We start from the raw sequence: 19,471 nt of genomic DNA, 5'->3' as shown, positions 1-19,471 counted from the left end.
AAAAAAACCAGAGCTTCTTGTTCTCCATTTTTCTCTCGCTGGGCCAAGCTTCCATTTCTGCACAAAGGAGAGCTCAAGGAGCTTCATAAGAAGAAGAAGAAGAAGAAGAAGATCAAAAGTCATGAATGCCCCCGACCGATACGAGCGATTCGTCGTTCCAGAGGGGACCAAGAAGTAATTTGATGAACTCTACTCCTTTCTCAATACAGAGCAATTTTCTCAATCTCTTACGTTTTTTCTTGCTTTTTTCCTCTTCAGGGTCTCATACGAGAGAGATACCAAGATCATAAATGCGGCGTCGTTTACCATTGAAAGAGAGGAACATACTATTGGAAACATCTTGCGCATGTACGGTAACCCTTTTGAAAATTTTTGAGATTACGAGGTCTTGGTTTGGTTGATAATGATGTTGTTTGATGAACAGGCAGCTGCACAGAGATGAAAATGTGTTGTTTGCTGGATATAAGCTTCCTCACCCATTGAAGTATAAAATCATTGTCCGGGTTAGTTGATTTTCCTCTTATTGTGTGAATGTTGCATAGTTTATGCTGTGGTTTAGTTAGCAGTAGTCGAGGTTAAGCTCAAACCCTGCAAGCTGCAGTGTCATTTCCTGTCCAATTGCTGTCGGATTGTCTCATTTGTTGAGTCTGGAGCTAATCTATGAACCAATAAGCAGGAGGGTTAAGACTGTTCTTATTAGCTTTTGAGTTTAGGAGTCATTCAATGAGTTTTTGGTTCAGAAAACAAGCCTGCCTACTGATTCTTTGGCGATTATGATACATTGAAGTTACAAATGGCATAGTCTTGGTCCCAAAGCGTCAAGATTTCAGCTACAAGGCAATGCTTTCGGTTGCCAGTTGCCCGCTGGACTGTAGAATGAACTCATCTTTGTAGCACCGTTGTTGTAGTAGTTGGAAATATGAGATCCAACATCGGTTGAAGAGGGGAACGGAACATTCCTTGTAAGGGTAGGAAACCTTTCCCTAACATGCGTGTTTTAAAACTATGAGGTAGATGACGATACATAACGTGTCAAAGCGGGCAATATCTACTAGTGGTGGGCTTGGGTTGTTACGAATTGTATTAGAGCCAGACATCGAGTGGTGTGCCACGAGGATGCTGGGCTCCCAAGGGGGGTGGATTGTGAGATCCCACGTCGGTTGGATAGGGGAACGAAGCATTCGTTATAAGGGTGTGGAAACGTTTCCCTAACAGACGCGTTTTAAAATTGTGAGGCTGATGGCGATACGTAACAGACCAAAGCGGACAATATTTGCTAGTAGTGGGTTTGAGTTGTTACAAATATAGTGTTGTAACGATTTAAAATTGTTCTAAGATCCATCCCTACTATCCATTTCTTACCTCTACAACCACGTAAATATTCCTCTACATTCTTGGCTCCAAACCTAACTGTTCGCGACGTTGTTTCACTCGGGTAATTGTAATTTCTGAGTGAACTACCAACAACATGGCGTTGATCTTTGCGTATGAATCGTGCGCATGAATATGATATCCTGAAACTGAAAGATGCATTTAAATAACATATCTTAGGAAATTTCTCTCTTGAAATCCAATGAATGGACTGAATTCCCTGTGTCTGTCATGTACCTTTTTCCTGTTGGGTTGAAATATATGTATTTTGGTTTCTCTTGAACTGATTGTTCGCGTTCTGCAGATCCATACGACTAGTCAGTCGTCGCCGATGCAAGCATATAATCAAGCCATTAACGATCTGGACAAGGAACTCGACCATTTGAGAAACGGATTTGAGGTTTGAATTCTCTTATACCGCTCTAAAGTTTGTTTCGATAGAGAACATGCTGTGTTTAACTTGCACTCTTAGTGAAAAGTAAACTGCAGTTAACTGATATCGACTTTGATAGAGGTTAGAAGTAATACGTTGGGGAGTTCGGGATGATTATCGAAGAACATGCTTTCATTTTGAGTGAACGGAGCACTAGAAATGTCCTAAATGTTAATCGCATATCGAAGATACCTGCCCTTGACCCTATTGTCGAAGTAACCTCTAGTCACTCTCTTGAAATACCTAGCATTCTTTTCGATCTTGTACTGACACTGAACACCAACCCAATCTCGACGCATCAGACTTTGGGTGCACCTAGGGGTGTGGGTTATAGGTCGCACATAAGCCACCAGGTCGAAAGAATTATATCCATTGAGAAGTTGTGAAGAATTTAACCATAGATAATCTCTTAACCATCACCGCTCCTCAAAGGCCCACAGGAACGGAGGAACCGAATCTTGATCGAATGTTGCACATTTTCGGACTTCTCGAAGTTAGGGACTTGAAACTGAGACACATTTGAAACTTCTTTCTTGCAGGCTGAGTTTGCAAAGTTCTCAAGGGACTACTGATTTGGCATTGAAAAAACATGGTGGAGCTCAGCTCAAGATGTAGAGACAGGACAATGGGTTGCCGACATGAAATGGAATTCCAACATCTTTGCTTTGCTTTCTTTAAGGTTGCTGAAACCATGTTGTAACTTTGGGATTGTGATATGTATTGAACTTTTTTGGTCTCAGCACTTTCATGTTTGTGCTAATAGAATTTTAAAAGTTCGGTGTAGTTTTTATTTACTAATTTAGTTGTGTTCGTTGTTGATGGGTGACATGTTTTTAGTAATTGTGATGTCACACATTGATTAGGGAGGAGAACAAACCACCATTTATAAGGGTGTGGAAACCTTCCCTAGTAGATGCGTTTCAAAGCTTTGAGGGGAAGCCCAAAGAGGACAATATCTGCTAGCTGTGGATCTGGGTCGTTACAAATGGTATCAGAGCTAGACACCGGACGATGTGCCAACCTTTTCGCTGTTTCCCGAATGGGGTAGACACGAGGTGGTATGTCAGTAAGGATGTTGGGCTCCAAAGGGGGGTGGATTTGGGGGCTGTCCCACATCTATTGGAGGAAGGAAACGAATGTGGTGGATTGTGATGTCCTACATTGGTTGGGGGGAGAACAAACCACCATTTATAAGGATATGGAATCCTCGTTTTAAAGCTTGGAGGGAAAGCACTTGGGGACGGTCCCACATCTATTGGAGGAAGGAAACAAAGGGGGTGGATTGTGATATTCCACATTGGTTGGGGGAGAACAAACCACTATTTATAACGGGTGTGGAAACCTTCCCCTATTAGACGCGGAAAAAATGTTTTCCACTCTCTCCATTTTTCGTCTAAACGAGGAATCTTCTCTCTGGTCAGGGTAAGCCTAGTTTCTATTGTACCAATCTACCATGTTTAATTTCCGTCGAGCATATACTCTAAGGTGGGTGTAAAGGTGGACAATTTCAAAACGCATTTCCATTCATTTGATAGAGAAGTTCGCCGAAAATTCACGTCCGACTTCAAATTCATTCATTCCAATTCAATGGGCATTTTCAATATTATACCTCATAGAGGACTCGAACCTTCCGAAAAAATAATAATAATAATAAATAATATATATATATTTAGTGAACACACAAACGAAGCTTGTGTATGTATTTATTACCTTTGCAAAGAAAAAGGCGCGTGTGTTACGCGCCAAGGAATGAGCGTGGACGCCGCGGCTGCATTTCACTCTACTTCGTGCTCTTCGCTCTAGCGATTAATTAGCATAAACTCTTCAAATCTGTTTTTTAGAAACAAAATTGCAAGAACTCCCTCTAGAATCTTCTTCGATCTCTGGAAATACGAGCGAAATTGATCGACTCACCAAGAAAAATAGGCGACTTTGACTCTGGTATGTTCTTCGATCCTCCTCTGCAACCTCAATTTCTCTTATTTTCATTTCTCTTCTGTGTAATCCCTCTCTGTTTCGTGCTTGATTGCTGAGAAAATCTGCCGGAAAGAAAGTTCGCGATGTTCATAGGAAGAAAGAAGATGGCTGTTGAGCTTGTTAGAACATTTTACAGCCTTTAGAATCAATTTGTTCTGTTCTGTGTTAGAGTTATGTTTGAAATCCTTCTGTCATTTGATAAGCTGAAGAAAAGATTTCTTTCTGATTTGCACTGTATGGGCTATGCTTTTTAATTAAATGGATTTTAATCTACTTTTTCTTGGTTATTTGGAATTGTTCTTATCAGTTTTCTTCAATGCAGATATTTTGAGGAGTTATCTGCGTTATTAGGTGAAGAAATGGAAGATGAACAGGAACAGCAGAAACATAATATAGGTTATTTCTTTGACTTTCTTTTTCCCTGTATATGATTGAATGTTTGTGTTTTACATTTAAGCCTCTCAACTCAATGAAAAATTCAGCTGAAACGGTAAAAGTCTGTCAAGTTGATAGTGTAAGATCCCACATCGGTTGGAGAGGGGAACGAAGCATTCCTTTTAAGGTGTGGAAACCTCTCCCTAGTAGATGTGTTTTAAATCTGTGAGGCTGACGATGATACGTAATGGGCCAAAGCAGACAATATTTGTTAGCGGTAGGTTTAGGCGGTTACAGATGGTATCAAACCTAGACACCGGGCCGTGTGCCAGGAGGACGCTGGCACCCAAAGGGGGTGGATTGTGAGATCCCACATTGGTTGGAGAGGGGAACGAACGAAGCATTCCTTAGAAGATTCTGGCTTGGTGAACATTAACATTAACATCTATGGAATGTAGGCAAATTTGATTTTTCCCAACATTTGTTATTAGGATGATTTCTGACTGTTTTTTGAAACGCTCTATCCTCGAACATTTCTCTAGTGTATTTCTTGTTCTTAATAACAATTATCGCATATAATGGGTGGAGTCTCTCTAAATCAGTGCTTGGCGTCATTCAAAACATATTTACATGTATAAGTAAACAATTTCCGAATTTGAGAACATCTAATATTTTCGTTATGATGGAGAAGATCAAAAGTTTCTTCAACGAATTCCGGTAGTACAATTGGTTGATGTTAAGGAATTCCGGTGCCATGCAGATCAAGATGATGAAAATGAAATAGTAGCTGAAGGTGCATCTGTTGTTCACGGGGAGCCTCCGGGCGATGGCAATGCCCCACCAAAAGTTGATTCAGAGGTGGAAATTCTTCAGGAGAAAGTTACAAAACAGATTGTTAAGGAAGGTCATGGTCAGAAGCCGTCCAAATACGCAACATGCTTTTGTAAGTACCATACATGCTTATTCCTAAGTTCAATATCTTGCTGGTACCTTGGTGACGATGTTTTGCACGTATTTCATGTGTGAGATTTAGATTCGAGCTTATCAAAAAACTGACTTTTGTAGCTTTAGTCACAATTTCGTTGTATCAGAAACGTAAATCTTCAACATCTCTGCTCTCCTTAAAAGCTTTTTCTTGATCATGTTGTTTTGAATTTCGATCTAATGGATGTATGAGTGACTTGATTTATGTATCAGTGCATTATCGGGCATGGACCGAAAGCACTCAGCACAAATTCGAGGACACTTGGAATGAACAACAGCCCCTTGAACTTGTATTAGGAAAAGGTATTTATTTATTTAGATCTGTCATTTGAACATTTACTTGTTTTTCTGATATCCTCCTTATACTTCTGTAACAGAAAAGAAAGAAATGAATGGCTTGAGCATCGGTGTTGCCAGTATGAAATCCGGTGAACGTGCGTTGTTGCACGTGGGATGGGAGTTAGCTTATGGAAAGGATGGAAGTTTTTCCTTCCCGAACGTTCCACCCATGGCTGATGTATTATATGAAGTCGAGCTCATTGGGTTTGACGAGACCAAAGAAGTGAGATTTGTTATAGTTTCTTGTTGTATATCACTCTTTAACACCTTCAATCTCTTTGGCCGACTTCAACAGTAGCTATCTGTTCTGAAATGTTTCGATCGACTATTTATTTCTCAGGGAAAAGCTAGAAGTGACATGACTGTTGAAGAACGAATCGGTGCAGCTGACCGCAGAAAGATGGATGGAAATGCTTTATTCAAGGAGGAAAAACTGGAAGAGGCCATGCAACAGTATGAAATGGTTAGATGCTTCTCTTTCTTCACATCTGTTACTGAAATTCCATGTCAAATGCATTCCAGAAAATAACTTTCATCTTCTTGACAAGTTTCCTAATGGTTTCTTTTTAGGCTATAGCATATATGGGTGATGATTTCATGTTCCAGTTGTTTGGGAAGTACCGTGATATGGCTTTGGCTGTTAAGAATCCATGCCATCTTAACATGGCAGCTTGTCTTATAAAGCTGAAGCGCTATGAAGAAGCCATCGCACACTGTAGCATGGTAAGATATGACACCGTGTAGGTGAATTGAAATTGTTTCTCGTGTTCCGTGACTCTTTGATTCATCATAACTTCTTCAAAGATAGTTCAAGTAAATGGTCATGAGTTCATACTGCCTTTGAGATATTTAATATTGCATGAGCTTTTCAGCTGTGGTAATGTAGCTTATGTAATAGCCCAAGCCCATCGTTAGCAGATATTGTCCTCTTTTTGGGCTTTCCCCAAGGTTTTTAAAACGCGTCGGCTAAGGAGAGGTTTCCACACCCTTATAAAGAATGTCTCGTTCTCCTCTCCAATCGATGTGGGATTTCACATTCCACCTCTCTTTGGGGTTCAGCATCCTCGCTGGCACTCGTTTCCTTCTCCAATCGATGTAGGACCCCCCAATCCACTCCCATTCGAGGCTTAGCGTCCTTGCTGGCACACCACCTCGTGTCCACCCCCTTCGGAGCTCAGCCTCCTCGTAGGCACATCGCCCGGTACCTGGCTCTGATACCATTTGTAATGACCCAAGCCCACGCTAGCAGATATTGTCCTCTTTGAGCTTTCCTTTTCGGGCTTCTCCTTAAGGTTTTTAAAACGCGTCTGCTCGGGTGAAGTTTCCACACCCATATAAAGAATGTTTTGATCTCCTCTCCAACCAATGTAGGATATCACAGGTTATATGACAACTCCCAATTTTGAATATGGAGGATGGAATTTGTTGGAGAACTTCTCGGTAATAATGTTGATATATTGGAAAGAGGGCCCGAGAATGATAACTGGATCTACTTAGATAGATTTCTTCCTCATCGTAGACACATACACACGTTTATGTGAATTTCGAGTTATTTTTCTTCACCAATATTAGAACTATCTTGGGACTTTTGACTAGCCGTTTGGATAAGCTTGAGTAGTTTATAAAGCTTGGAAAATTGGGAAACCATGAGTTTGGATGGTTTGTGCAAGCTTGAATTTGTGTAGCATGTGTTTGGTCCGAGAGATATATGAAGGGACCAATTAGCTTAAGCTTGTGTTTATGTAGCTTCATGGAACTAGAACACGTTATTGATGATGATGTACTAAATATAGGTTCAACTTCTTATCTACAAGTTTCATGAACACAAACTTAACTCCTGAGCTGAATTCCGCTAAATGTTTCAAGTGGCTTAATGTTTGACAGGTGTTGACAGAGGACGAAAACAACGTCAAGGCGTTGTTTAGACGAGGTAAGGCTAGAACAGAACTCGGGCAAACCGATGCAGCTCGGGAGGACCTACTAAAAGCACGTAAGTACGCACCTGAGGACAAGGCAATCACAAGGGAGCTAAAATTGCTTGCTGAACATGACAAGGCTGTTTACCAAAAGCAGAAGGAGATCTACAAGGGAATATTTGGTCCCAGACCCGAACCGAAACCGAAGCATGGTGTAATAGTTACTCAACTAATCCTTATGTGGCAATGGTTGATATCACTTTTCTACCGTCTCTTCAAGCGCGAAAAACGCCATGCTGATTAGGTACACTGAGCTGAGTTAATTCATTGTCTCTCTTATTAGTCTTGAATTTTCTCCTCTGCATCAAACATTAGTTGTTAACACAGGTGGTTTTCAGTGGCTGAGTTGAATATTTGAAATAATGCATTCACTTACTCTCTTCTTTACAAACATGTCTAGATTTAAAGTTTTACATGAATCGAATAACGATTATGAACATCGAACATAGCTCATCTGGTTAAGAATATCGAGATTTGAACAAGTTCTTGTACACATTTACAAACTTATGCACAGATTTCATACAACAACAATAAAGAGATCTGATAAATCTCCCCTTTGAAATCCATCATGTTCTACCATACTTGCTTTGGCATTGACATCCAAACAAAATAAGCACAAACAATCTTCTGAGAAATATACACATAAACAGCAAATGAAAGGCTCATCAATGTCAAATCCTTCCAGTCCCCTTTTCTCTGAGGGCTTAATTTCTCCTTCAATTCTATTCCCATCTTCTCGAATCTCTGAACAATCCCTGGAATCGACTGTTTTCTTTCTTCACCGTTCTTCGGCTTTTCTTCTGAAGGATCTGAAGGGTCTTGGTTATGGAGGCAGAGGAGGACGACCGATCTGGGGCTGGTGCTTCTGTTTCTGAAACGCACGGCGGCGGAGCCAAAGAAATAGCGGTGCCCGGCGTAGAGGGCTGCCATGGAAATGGGAGGAGGAATGGCTGCGATTTGGAAGGAAACCGGATTTGGACTTGGAGATATTTATCTGGGGATGGATTTTTATGTTCATTTTTAATGGGTTATATATATATAATTCGTTTGAATATGACATGTATAAATATCTAAAATATGTAACTTTAAATTTTTGTTGAACAAAAGAATATAAAGAATTCCTGACAATCTAATTATATATTAACTAATACAATCAAGTCTCTCGTTAAATTAACCAACGAGAGGATGATGGGTAAAAATTTAATTAACTGAGAGGGAGTATAAAAGTGAGAGAATGGAGATCGAGCATAACAAAAACGTCTGAGAAGTCAATTTCTACGAGATTCTACATTGGCAGGGAACAACAATGAAGCGTTCTTTCTGAAAACCTCTCCCTAATAGATATAGACTCTAGACTCTACTAGTAGGTTTAGACAAATGTTTGGGCTCGGCCCAATCTAAGAATAGCCCAATATCAATAGCAAGGTAATAGGATTAGACAAATGTTTGGGCTCGGCCCAATTTAAGAATAGCCCAATATAAATGGCAAGGTAATAGGCTTAGACAAATGTTTGGGCTCGGCCCAATCTAAGAATAGCCCAATATAAATGGCAAGGTAATAGGCTTAGACAAATGTTTGGGCTCGGCCCAATCTAAGAATAGCCCAATATAAATGGCAAGGTAATAGGCTTAGACAAATGTTTGGGCTCGGCCCAATCAATCAAACATATAGATCCAAGCCCAAAACCCTAAATGAGTTTCATTTATTTATTTATTTCTAATTTTCAGGCACACTATTAGTGACGTATTATGAATAATTTGTATAGGAAATTTTATTTTCAAAATATATTATTTAATTCAATAAATATTGAAATAGGGAAATAAATCGTCAACGTAGTAGATGATAGTTAATTTATTTATATTACATGTGATTACCTTTTATTTATTAATAATTGATTACCTAATTATAATTACCGTAATTATTGATTAAATGCATCATTATTCTTACTTACTTTCATGTCATTGATTTGATTGTTCGGGTCACTCTAGCAAACCTCACGTTACTTTTAATCTAAAAATTAAAAGGCAATACAATAAAATCTTTGATAATTAAGGTAGTTGTGTGTCAAAATCAATTTAAAAAAAAAAAAAAAAAAAAATTACAAAAGTGATTGAGGAAGTGGGCCTGAGAGCACATGGGAAATGGGCCCCCAATCAGCCCATTAGCATTAAATTAGTCTTCGATCGAACAAAATCTTTGTTCTGCCGTTTCCCATCCACCTTACCGTATAACGCCACGTGTCCCTTTTAATTAAATATATTTTTCGGCGAATATTAATTTTTTAATAAATTATTATTATTATTATTATTTTGTGGAACCGGCCGACAAATCGACAACGCACATGGGATACGAACGTGTAAAGCCTCGCTTTAGCAGGCGCACGCTAGCATTATTGATTTGATATCCTACGCATCCCGCTTATTTTATTATTATTTCTTTTTAAGGATTTTCATTATTTAAATTACAAATTAACCCTAAATTTAATTTAATTTCATTATCATCCTAAATCAACTACATATTTGTATTTGAGTTTAACCTATAAAAGACAAATAATAATAATAATAATAATAATAATCTCTTTATTCCTTGAGAAAAAATAAAATAAAATAAATAAATAAATAGGTTGTGGGTGTAGCCTTTCCTTTTAAATAATAAAATATTTTACCATAAATTTTAACCAATGAAATCAAACCTTTAAATTTTTATTTTATTTTATTATTATTTGTTTCTATGTAGGTTTGAATGTATTTGGACTAGGAAGAGACCGATTTAATCATTTAATATATACGTAATTTTGGGGTAACATATTCGAAGTCATGTCCTTAGTTAATTTTTTAATCATAAAATAACGTTTCCTTTTAGATTTAGTCGTGGTCATCTCGGGATGACTAAATCCAACTTGACTAGTGAAATAAACTTCATTTAAGATCTGTCGTGTAAAAAATATATATATATAGATTAAATTATTTTTTAATTTGATAAACGGAGAGTTCAATGAGATCAACAAAGACCTAATCGGTGAAAATTTTTGTCCACGACGATCGTAAATATAAAAAATCAACCGTAATCAATTAGCTTAGGTCATTATTATGTCATTGGTGAGATATTAAATTAAACATTAAATTACATTAATGGCATCTGACATATCTTCAAATAATTCCTCAAAACTATTATTTACCAAATTTAATTGACTTCAGCGGTAAATAAAATAATTAATTTTAGCCACTCTTATTTATTTAATTAATTAATTGCTTTCTCAACCGAAGCAATTAATTCTAAATAAATTGAAACTCGAAATTGAAGAGAGAATCTCGCAATTATTTCAGATTTTTTCAATTTTATGAAGTCTTTAAATAATAATTATCAATTTAATTCTACTAAAAAAATTAAGAGTTTATTTTATTTAACGCTTAAAAGATATATTAAGATTAAAAAAAAAAAGTCTAATAAATTTAATTTTTTTTTAGTGCAATAAATACACGAGTTATGTTTATGCTCGTGTTTATTAACATAAAATTGAAATTTACAAACGTTCTAAAGTCGTTAAGACCTAATATATACCATTCGAGTTGTAACAGGAGTCCGTGAGATTTTACAATCCACTTCATTGGGGGCAGTGTCCTTGTTGGCACACTACCCATTGTCTATCTTTAATATCATTCATAACAGTTCAAGTTCATCACTAGTAGATATTATCTGTTTTGACCAATTACGTGTCTCTATTAGTGTCACGATTTTCAAACGCGTCTGTTGAGGAGAGGTTTCCACACTCTTATAATGAATATTTCATTCCTCTCTCCAACCGATGTTGGATCTTACACACGTTTTAAAAGATTTACTGACATGAACGTTAGACGTATAGATTTTCGAATCTAACCGATCCTAGGGAGTTGGATCAAATTTATAATATAAAACAAAAATGGTGTTTGGAGAAAAAAAAGAAGAGAAGCGACAAGGTTGGCAGCTCCATCAAGTCCACGAATCATGGAGAAAAAAACGGTCGCCAAATGGAAGAAAAGCGGACAAATCCATAAGCAATGTTTGATATTTCAAAATCTCAGTTTGTAAGGTTTAATTACACCTAATTAATCTCCTTCTATTTCCTCGCATCTTCCTGCTTTAATCATTCTTCTCTCACTATAAATTCAATCTTCTCCCATCCATTCCACTCGAACCCTTCACCCCATTTCCTCTCTTAACTCCAAAAAATGGCTTCTTCTCCATTTTCACCACTGCCATTGCTCGCTTTCTGCTTGCTTTTGGCCTCTTCAGCCCTTGCAGGGCCCATTCTGGAAGGTATGATACTCATTTTCAAACCCCTTTGTGTAGTTTTTTGAATTGGGTATCTGTTTTTGTGGGATTGTTCGTTGTTTTAGCTGTTTGTGCTGCCTTTGATTGTTGCTTGTGGGTACTCTTTGTTTTGTTGTTGGTACTGTTTTGGATTTTGTTTGTTGGGTTTACTGTACAAAATGTTGTTTCTTTTGCTTTGTGGTTTGTTTTAAAGAATGTTTTGTGCTGGTTTTCTTGCATTTTTTGAGTTTCTGGTTTGTTCCTTCTGTGCTTACTAGAGAGCTCCGTTGATCCGTTCTTGTTTTCGTTCTCCTCTCCAACCGATGTAAGATTTGTTCGGGGTCTAGCATCCTTGTTGGCACTTGTTCCCTCCTTTAATCGATGTGGGACCCCAATCCACTCCCTCCGGGGCTCGGCGTTCTTGCTGCACACCACCTCGTTGTCCACCTCCTTTCAGGGTTCAGCATCCTCGCTAGCACATCGATCGGTGTCTGACTCTGATACCATTTGTAACGACCCTAAGCTCACTGTTATTTGATACTGTCCTTTGTGCCTTTTCTTCTTACCTTCCCCTCAAGGTTTTCAAAACGCCTTCGTTAAGGAGAGGCTTCAATACCCTTTTAAAGAATGTTTTGTTTTCCTCTCCAAATAACGTGGTATCTCACAATCCACCCCTTTCGGGGCCCAGCATCTTCGCTGACACTCGTTCCCTTTTCCAATCGATGTAGGACCCCCCCAATTCACCCCCCTTCCTTTTTTGGCACACCGTCTCGTGTCCACTCCCTTTGGGCTCAGTCTTCTTTTCGACACATCGTTCGGTATTTGGCTCTGATCTATTTGTAACGATATTAAGCCCACAGCTCTTTTTTGGGCCATTCTTTATGGGTTTCCTCTCAAAGTTTTTTAAACACATTTGTTAGGGAGAGGTTTCCACATCCTTACGAAGAATCTTTTGTTCTCCTCCCTAACCGATGTGGGATCTCACAGTAAGACTCATGACATATATAACTGAAGTTAATACGTTCATTGTTAGAATTGTATAGGTTTAGGCCTAGAGTACGAGTAGAAAATATCATATCACTGTTGAATTACAGAGATCGTTCGATGTTGATTGTTTGAACGGTTCAAAGTTGAATCAATGTGACCTGTTTGTATTCCCATTTATGAACATTGAGCTGAGCTTCTTTTCTCTCACAGGACTTCTAGCAAATGGGAACTTTGAGTTAGCACCAGCCCAAACTAAACTAAAGAAAACAGTAATAATGGGAAAAGACTCTCTCCCCAACTGGGAAATCAATGGCTTGGTTGAGTACATCTCCGGCGGGCCTCAACCAGGAGGAATGTTCTTCGCCGTCGCTCACGGTGTCCACGCCGTGAGGCTCGGCAACGAAGCGTCCATATCTCAGACCATAAAACTGAAAAAAGGGTCTCTTTATGCTCTTACATTTGGAGCTTCAAGAACATGTGCACAAGATGAAGTTTTGACTGTCTTGGTGCCTCCCCAAAATGGAAGTTTGCCTCTACAAACTCTTTACAGCAGCAACGGAGGCGATGTCTACGCGTTCGGGTTCATAGCTCCTGCCGATTCCGTTAAGGTGACGTTCTACAATCCTGGAGTTCAGGAAGATCCTGCTTGTGGACCTCTGCTGGATGCTGTTGCCATCAAAGAGCTCATTCCTCCATTGCCAACAAGATGTAAAGCCACATTCCCCAACAAACGCACTCCCATCACGTGTAACGGCCTAAACCCACCGCTAGTAGATATTGTCCTCTTTGGGCAACCTCTCCCTAACATACCCGTTTTCAAAACCTTGAGGAAAAGCCTAAGAGGACAATATATGCTAGTGGTGGACTTGGGCCGTTACATATTGTTCTATAACGTTCTCGTTCGCAATTTCAGTGTGCGTTTAGTTATGTTCGATATTCATCGTTTCTTTTACCATTTTTCTTGCAGATAACTTGATCAGGAACCCGAGCTTTGAGGTCGGTCCTCATCGGTTAGTAAACTCGACGAATGGAGTTCTTCTACCTCCAAAGCAAGAAGACATCACATCTCCACTTCCCGGCTGGATCATAGAGTCTCTGAAGGCAGTAAAGTTCATTGATTCAGAGCATTTCAATGTCCCCGTTGGACTTGCAGCGATCGAGCTCGTTGCAGGGCGAGAAAGCGCCATAGCTCAAATCATCAGAACCATCCCCAACAAATTCTACTCTCTAACGTTCAAAGTCGGCGACGCGAAGAACGGGTGCCATGGCTCAATGATGGTTGAAGCATTTGCTGCTAAAGACACTGTCAAAGTTCCCTTCCAATCTCAAGGAAAGGGCCTTTACAAAACTGGCATTCTCAAGTTCAAAGCCATCTCAACTAGGACCAGAATCACATTCTTCAGTTCATACTACCACACTAGAATAGACGACTTTGGGTCCCTCTGTGGCCCTGTGCTCGACGACGTACGCGTCGTTCCTGCATACTAGAGCCCATGCCCCCTGGTCCGGTGTCGACGTAGATGATGCAACGGCTGCTTGATCCATAGTCTTTGTAATTAAAACGTTTGATGAGGCTAGCTGTGTGTTCTTGAACTTAGTTAAAATGTTGAACACCAATATTTTATAAAGCCAATATATTTCTCTCTAGTAATGGAGAAAGGAAAGCTAAGATTTCATGATATAAACACTCTTTTCATCCTTGTTTTTATTTTTTATTGGGCCATAAGAGCCCAACAAGCCCAACAACTTTGCACTTACTAAAGCCCAATAAGCCCAATTACATGTACACCTTCATTAAGGTCCAAAAAAGAGAAGGGCAAGGTGGGGAATTGAGCGGGGACGAGAACGGAGAATGTAATCCCGACTCATCTCCCGTTCCCTGTCTAAACGATGAATCCTTGTTCCACTCTTCCCACAAATGTTCACGGTAAAGTGGACATCTCTAGTTTGAGGGACCGTTACTATACTTCTAAAACCTATTTTTTTGGCACTATCTACTGGAAGATTTTGGCTACGAGCGAGGGGAAAAGCATTGGCTTTCTATCTATTTGTATTGGTCTTTTCACTCCTATATATGATGATTTATTATTGCATAGCAGAGTCAGTCGGAATTCATAGAACCAAAGGAGTAGAAGCATTCGGAAACATCCTAACCACTTGGGCCACAGGTCGATCCTATTGCATGCAACTATGATAGGCTCACTGCTAACCAAAGTGACTATTTCCTTCGTCAAAGTCTTAGATTGGCGACCAAGTCCCTTATCCTTCTCGTTTCCAAGGGAGGCGGGATAAATCTGACCCCTTCCCCTGTTCTCATCTACGTATATGAGATACTTTCAGAAGTGAACATCTTTCTTAGTCGCAATGTCCAAGAAAAGAATAGGAAATGATACGTGTGTTACTAATTAAATACGAAGTACAAGAACATTGATGTGGATAGGTGGATGTAGCTTGAACTACCTGTCCTTAAACTTACTCTTTAGGGTTGCTAATTAAGGTTAAAGCTTTTACTTTGTTCAATTAATTACAAGTTTGGGTCAACTCTTTGCCGTCCTTTTGTTACGCTTGTTGACTCTCCCGTGGGACCCACTCAACTTTTATTCTTATTTTTCATTTTTAACAAAATTTCTAATAATTGTATTTTTTTTTTAAATGATCTATAAAAATATTTTAGATGTGATAAAAATTTGAAAAATATAAATATTTCGATAATTATTTAACAGAAAATATATTTATTTATCTATAATTAATTAAGATAATGCACTTTCAAATTTTGTTTGGAGGCAAAATGACAATTTTTCTCGTCTCCCAAACGTGGTGTGTGCGCTGTCAACCAGGAGAGAGAGAGAGAGAGAGAGAGAGAGAGATTTTCGTAGCCGGCCATTCGATTCATCACTGCATTTACTGTTCTTGTTCGTCTCTGATTTGCTCTATAAAGATTCCTTTTCAAATTTTCATCCATTCATACATCTGGTTTTGTTTCTCTCTCAGATCTTCTTCCGCTTTCAACGTAATGTTCATTGCTCAACACGAATCACACTCACATTTACCCTTTCCCTCTGCATTTTCAAACAAAAAATGCTTAAACATTACTTCTACTCTCATTCTGATACTTCTTTTGCTTCAATTGTTGTTTTAGATCTCCTTGACGCCGCTTTTGATCACACTCATGTCGAAAGCTGGAGCGTTGGATCTGGCATCGGGCCTTGGCGGCAAGATAGATAAGAACGAGGTTCTTTCCGCCGTTGAAAAGTAAAAACACACACATTATCTCTCTCTCTGCCTTTAAATTTTTATTCCTAGATTGTGTTTTGTTTGGTTAATGGACCTCCATTTGTAAAATTTTGTCACTGACTAGCTGAATGAGCAACTGATTCTCTGTTTGTGACATTTGCTTTGAATTCTATGCCTAAGCTTCTGCATGTTCTGCTTGATCTGTTTTTGTTAAGTTTAGATTTGGATGCTTTGAATGAAACAGAGCATTCTAGGATTGTGTACCATTTTTTAGGCACTAGTTAGTGGGAAAATTAGGCAGGATATCACGAGAAGAATGAAGATTTGGCCTGAATAGTTGTATTTGAATTGGGGCTTGTTGTATCTTTGTTTTATAAGTTTTACTATGTTGAATCAGGTATGAGAAGTACCATGTTTGCTATGGAGGCGACGAGACGGAGAGGAAAGCCAACTACACTGACATGGTAAAAGAATCATCCCCTTGTCACCATATTGGTTCTAGACTATTGATCTCCCGTCCCATGGCTGTGTGATATGTTTTACTACAGGTTAATAAATACTACGATCTTGTTACGAGCTTTTACGAGTTTGGTTGGGGCGAGTCATTCCATTTTGCGCCTAGGTATGGCGTACTATTTACCTCTTTTATTCAGCAGAGTAGAATGTGTGTTTGTTTTTGCAATGTCAACTCTAAACATGCATATTTTTTCACTCTAGATGGAATGGTGAATCTCTTCGGGAGAGCATTAAGAGGCACGAGCACTTCCTTGCTTTGCAATTAAATTTGAAGCCTGGACAGAAGGTTTGTGTTTTTCCATCTGCAGATGGAGAAATTTACTTCGTTCGTTTCGAATTATCGACAATAACTCTATCTCAATTGAACATGTTCTAGGTGTTGGATGTTGGGTGTGGAATTGGTGGACCACTTAGAGAAATTGCAAGATTTAGGTGTGATGACTAACCCACTTGGAGTATTTTTGCCTTTGATATATTGGAATTAAGATAATTTGAACAACTAGATTGTCTACTGTCTTGATCGAACTGTTTGATGCTGGATCGAACTGTTTTACATTTATGCTTATGGTTAGTGTCTCATATCCTATGATTCTCTGTTGCAGTTCTACTTCAGTTACTGGATTGAACAACAATGAGTATCAGATTTCAAGAGGAAAGGTAATTATTGCCTCATAATTACCATTCTGCTATTGTTATGATACGTCCCGGTCAATATCTTGCAGCAAGATAATTGTACTTTTCGCTTTTTAATTCATCAGGAACTGAATCGTATTGCAAAAGTGGACAAGACTTGTGACTTTGTGAAGGTTGGATTCTTTTTGTAGTAGATTACATTTAGTCTTGCAAAATTTTGTTTGTGAACTTGAAGAGGAAAGCCTACTAATACTTCACTTATATTCTCTCCACGCTGCAGGCCGACTTCATGAAAATGCCATTTCCCGATAACTCGTTTGATGCAGTATATGCAATTGAAGCTACTTGCCACGCACCGGATGCAGTAAGTTTTTAACACATTCTGAAGCATTAGAGTTTGAGTTTACTGCAGTTATTGTTGATTTAGCGTGAATATCATCACGTGAAATGTACGTGCATTGGCCATCTCGGTTTGACTTTTCCTTTTTTCTTGTGTGGCAGTATGGGTGCTACAAGGAGATTTATAGAGTACTAAAGCCTGGCCAGCATTTTGCTGCTTACGAATGGTGCATGGCTGATGCTTATGATCCGAATAACCAAGAACATCAAAAGATTAAGGTAATTTGGCTCGGTTCATTCTATTTGGCAGATTCTTGATTGCACAGTGATTGATCACCAATATGGATTATATTGACCAAGTTCCCATTGTGCAGGCAGAAATTGAGATTGGTGATGGTCTTCCAGATATCAGGTTGACAGGAAAATGCCTTGAAGCTTTGAAACAAGCAGGTTTTGAGGTTAGTTGGAAAAGAGCCTTATCATGATTGAATGAGAGGAATCATTTATGGCTTTAAAGCAATGATCTCATAATATTCATGGCCACATTACATCAGGTTGTTTGGGAGAAAGATCTTGCTGTAAATTCGCCTGTTCCTTGGTACTTGCCTTTGGACAAAAGCCATTTTTCACTGAGTAGCTTCCGTCTAACAGCGATCGGTCGTTTCATTACTAAAAACATGGTAAGCGTCATCGGATGTGACCTTGATGACTTTTTTCCTTAGGATGATGTTAACGAGTTATGGTTTGGTTCTTTTTGTAGGTCAAAGCACTCGAGTTCGTTCGACTTGCCCCAAAGGGCAGCCAAAGAGTTCAAGACTTTCTAGAGAAAGCTGCTGAAGGACTAGTTGAGGGTGGAAAGTGAGTATACCTTACAATTCTGTATTTTACTTTGCATATGGGATTTGACACCCTTTTTCTTTTTCTGAAAGTTCATTATTCCATTCTTGTTATATTAAATCCACCTAATACTTTTTTGAGGGGCCCTCATAAAGTGACCTGTGGGAGGGAAGAGTAAAAGGACTCTAGATCGGGGCTCCTCGAAAAGAAAAGATGGGGAGGGGGGGGAGGGGGACTTTGATATGCGAGATACGAACTTGAGGTAGATTACGAGAGAAGGGGGAGACGGGGAGCTCAAAAGTGTTAATTCTAAGTGCTTATGTGTAACATTCCAAGCCCACTATTAGCAGATATTCTCTGTCGTCAGCCTCACAGTTTTAAAACACGTCTGTTAGGGCGGTGTACCAGTGAGGATGCTGGCCCCCAAGGGGATGGATTGTTAGATCGCACATCAGGTGGAGAGGGGAACAAAGCATTCCTTATAAGGGTGTGGAAACCTCTACCTAGCAGACACGTCATAAAAATGTGAGGCTTATGGCGATACGTAATGGGCAAAAGCGGATAATATCTACTAACAATAGGCTCAAGCTGTTACATTGAGGTCGGTCCAACTTTTTAGGCTAGAAGTGCAATCGAGAGCATGTTGTATTTATCTCTCATATTTCTCCATGATGTTCGTTCTTCTAACTCGCCTGAGTCGCTCATACGACGTTTCTTAATGTTGTCAGGAGAGAGATATTTACACCAATGTATTTCTTCTTGGCACGGAAGCCACTTTCAGCCAGTGAGTAATTTAACAGTACGTAGTTAACTTCTCAGCTGCTACTCAGTTATGGAGTGTTTTCAGTCATCTTGAAGATTATGTTTTTGGCTTAGTTTAACCATTCTATAGCGTTTCTTTTCCATTTTTTTAGCGGGGTAAAGCTGCTTTTTGCCTTTCGCTTTTTCTTTAATTAGTCTCAAGTGGGTTATCTTTGTTCTTAGGAAGTTGGTTAGTCTGAGCCCTTCTGCTTTCAATTTTCTTGTTCGTTCTGTTGATGCAATAAACGAGTTTCCATTTGTTTTCTAACAAGGTTTTACTTGCTCGTTTCATCGTTACGTGATCGATGTGTTCGTAATATTGTAGAAATGTTGATTTTCAATGAAAATATCATCATGATGAATATGATTTTGTTAACA

At 39.0% G+C, this 19,471-nt stretch overlaps 4 protein-coding genes across 7 annotated transcripts; all 4 read left to right on the top strand.

Annotated features, from left to right (window-relative positions):
- The first annotated feature begins 13 nt into the window (after nt 1–13).
- Nucleotides 14–2,587, top strand: LOC111789050 (DNA-directed RNA polymerases II, IV and V subunit 11). Its single transcript, XM_023669683.1, has 5 exons — nt 14–174; nt 259–348; nt 425–503; nt 1,676–1,771; nt 2,344–2,587. The coding sequence occupies exons 1-5, from the start codon at nt 122–124 to the stop codon at nt 2,374–2,376; spliced, it is 351 nt and encodes a 116-aa protein (XP_023525451.1). The 5' UTR covers nt 14–121; the 3' UTR covers nt 2,377–2,587.
- A 959-nt stretch (nt 2,588–3,546) lies between these two features.
- Nucleotides 3,547–8,393, top strand: LOC111789188 (peptidyl-prolyl cis-trans isomerase FKBP42). 3 transcript variants are annotated; one of them, XM_023669870.1, is made up of 9 exons: nt 3,547–3,745; nt 4,104–4,177; nt 4,917–5,099; nt 5,354–5,443; nt 5,518–5,702; nt 5,820–5,942; nt 6,050–6,202; nt 7,364–7,699; nt 8,262–8,393. In XM_023669870.1, the coding sequence occupies exons 2-8, from the start codon at nt 4,141–4,143 to the stop codon at nt 7,697–7,699; spliced, it is 1,107 nt and encodes a 368-aa protein (XP_023525638.1). In that variant the 5' UTR covers nt 3,547–3,745; nt 4,104–4,140; the 3' UTR covers nt 8,262–8,393. The 3 variants fall into 3 exon arrangements, with proteins under 3 accessions (XP_023525638.1, XP_023525637.1, XP_023525639.1); XM_023669869.1 differs by lacking the exon at nt 8,262–8,393 and having other exon boundaries at nt 3,548–3,745; nt 7,364–7,848; XM_023669871.1 differs by lacking the exons at nt 3,547–3,745; nt 8,262–8,393 and adding an exon at nt 3,789–4,015.
- A 3,196-nt stretch (nt 8,394–11,589) lies between these two features.
- Nucleotides 11,590–14,412, top strand: LOC111787636. The gene is made up of 3 exons (XM_023667655.1): nt 11,590–11,752; nt 12,944–13,441; nt 13,701–14,412. Exons 1-3 carry the CDS (start codon nt 11,665–11,667, stop codon nt 14,219–14,221), a joined length of 1,107 nt encoding a protein of 368 aa, XP_023523423.1. The 5' UTR covers nt 11,590–11,664; the 3' UTR covers nt 14,222–14,412.
- Nucleotides 14,413–15,580: 1,168 nt separating this feature from the next.
- On the top strand, nt 15,581–19,455 carry LOC111787513 (cycloartenol-C-24-methyltransferase). Of its 2 annotated transcripts, none has more exons than XM_023667498.1 (14): nt 15,581–15,706; nt 15,873–15,985; nt 16,365–16,431; nt 16,516–16,589; nt 16,685–16,769; nt 16,860–16,915; nt 17,086–17,140; nt 17,242–17,289; nt 17,397–17,480; nt 17,618–17,734; nt 17,830–17,913; nt 18,010–18,135; nt 18,216–18,313; nt 19,021–19,455. In XM_023667498.1, exons 2-14 carry the CDS (start codon nt 15,903–15,905, stop codon nt 19,082–19,084), a joined length of 1,041 nt encoding a protein of 346 aa, XP_023523266.1. In that variant the 5' UTR covers nt 15,581–15,706; nt 15,873–15,902; the 3' UTR covers nt 19,085–19,455. The 2 variants fall into 2 exon arrangements, with proteins under 2 accessions (XP_023523266.1, XP_023523265.1); XM_023667497.1 differs by having other exon boundaries at nt 15,582–15,743.
- The last annotated feature ends 16 nt before the right edge of the window (nt 19,456–19,471 follow it).

The sequence above is a fragment of the Cucurbita pepo genome, chromosome LG02 (assembly GCF_002806865.2).
Source record: "Cucurbita pepo subsp. pepo cultivar mu-cu-16 chromosome LG02, ASM280686v2, whole genome shotgun sequence".
Classification (NCBI taxonomy): Eukaryota; Viridiplantae; Streptophyta; class Magnoliopsida; order Cucurbitales; family Cucurbitaceae; genus Cucurbita; species Cucurbita pepo.
Note: the sequence above shows the minus strand (reverse complement) of the source record. Positions and strands in the feature narration are given on the sequence as shown.

Bases quoted from the DNA above. Each gene is read 5' to 3' on its own strand.
- LOC111789050 (XM_023669683.1), top strand. From the start codon at position 122: ATGAATGCCCCCGACCGATACGAGCGATTCGTCGTTCCAGAGGGGACC. The intron at 349-424 runs GTACGGTAACCC...TTTGATGAACAG, and splicing joins ATTGGAAACATCTTGCGCAT to GCAGCTGCACAGAGATGAAA. The intron at 504-1,675 runs GTTAGTTGATTT...CGCGTTCTGCAG, and splicing joins AGTATAAAATCATTGTCCGG to ATCCATACGACTAGTCAGTC.
- LOC111789188 (XM_023669870.1), top strand. From the start codon at position 4,141: ATGGAAGATGAACAGGAACAGCAGAAACATAATATAG. The intron at 4,178-4,916 runs GTTATTTCTTTG...GGTGCCATGCAG, and splicing joins ACAGCAGAAACATAATATAG to ATCAAGATGATGAAAATGAA. The intron at 5,943-6,049 runs GTTAGATGCTTC...GTTTCTTTTTAG, and splicing joins CCATGCAACAGTATGAAATG to GCTATAGCATATATGGGTGA.
- LOC111787636 (XM_023667655.1), top strand. From the start codon at position 11,665: ATGGCTTCTTCTCCATTTTCACCACTGCCATTGCTCGCTTTCTGCTTG. The intron at 11,753-12,943 runs GTATGATACTCA...TTTCTCTCACAG, and splicing joins TGCAGGGCCCATTCTGGAAG to GACTTCTAGCAAATGGGAAC. The intron at 13,442-13,700 runs GTAAAGCCACAT...TTTTTCTTGCAG, and splicing joins TCCTCCATTGCCAACAAGAT to ATAACTTGATCAGGAACCCG.
- LOC111787513 (XM_023667498.1), top strand. From the start codon at position 15,903: ATGTCGAAAGCTGGAGCGTTGGATCTGGCATCGGGCCTTGGCGGCAAG. The intron at 16,916-17,085 runs GTGTGATGACTA...TCTCTGTTGCAG, and splicing joins AGAGAAATTGCAAGATTTAG to TTCTACTTCAGTTACTGGAT. The intron at 17,914-18,009 runs GTTAGTTGGAAA...ACATTACATCAG, and splicing joins TGAAACAAGCAGGTTTTGAG to GTTGTTTGGGAGAAAGATCT.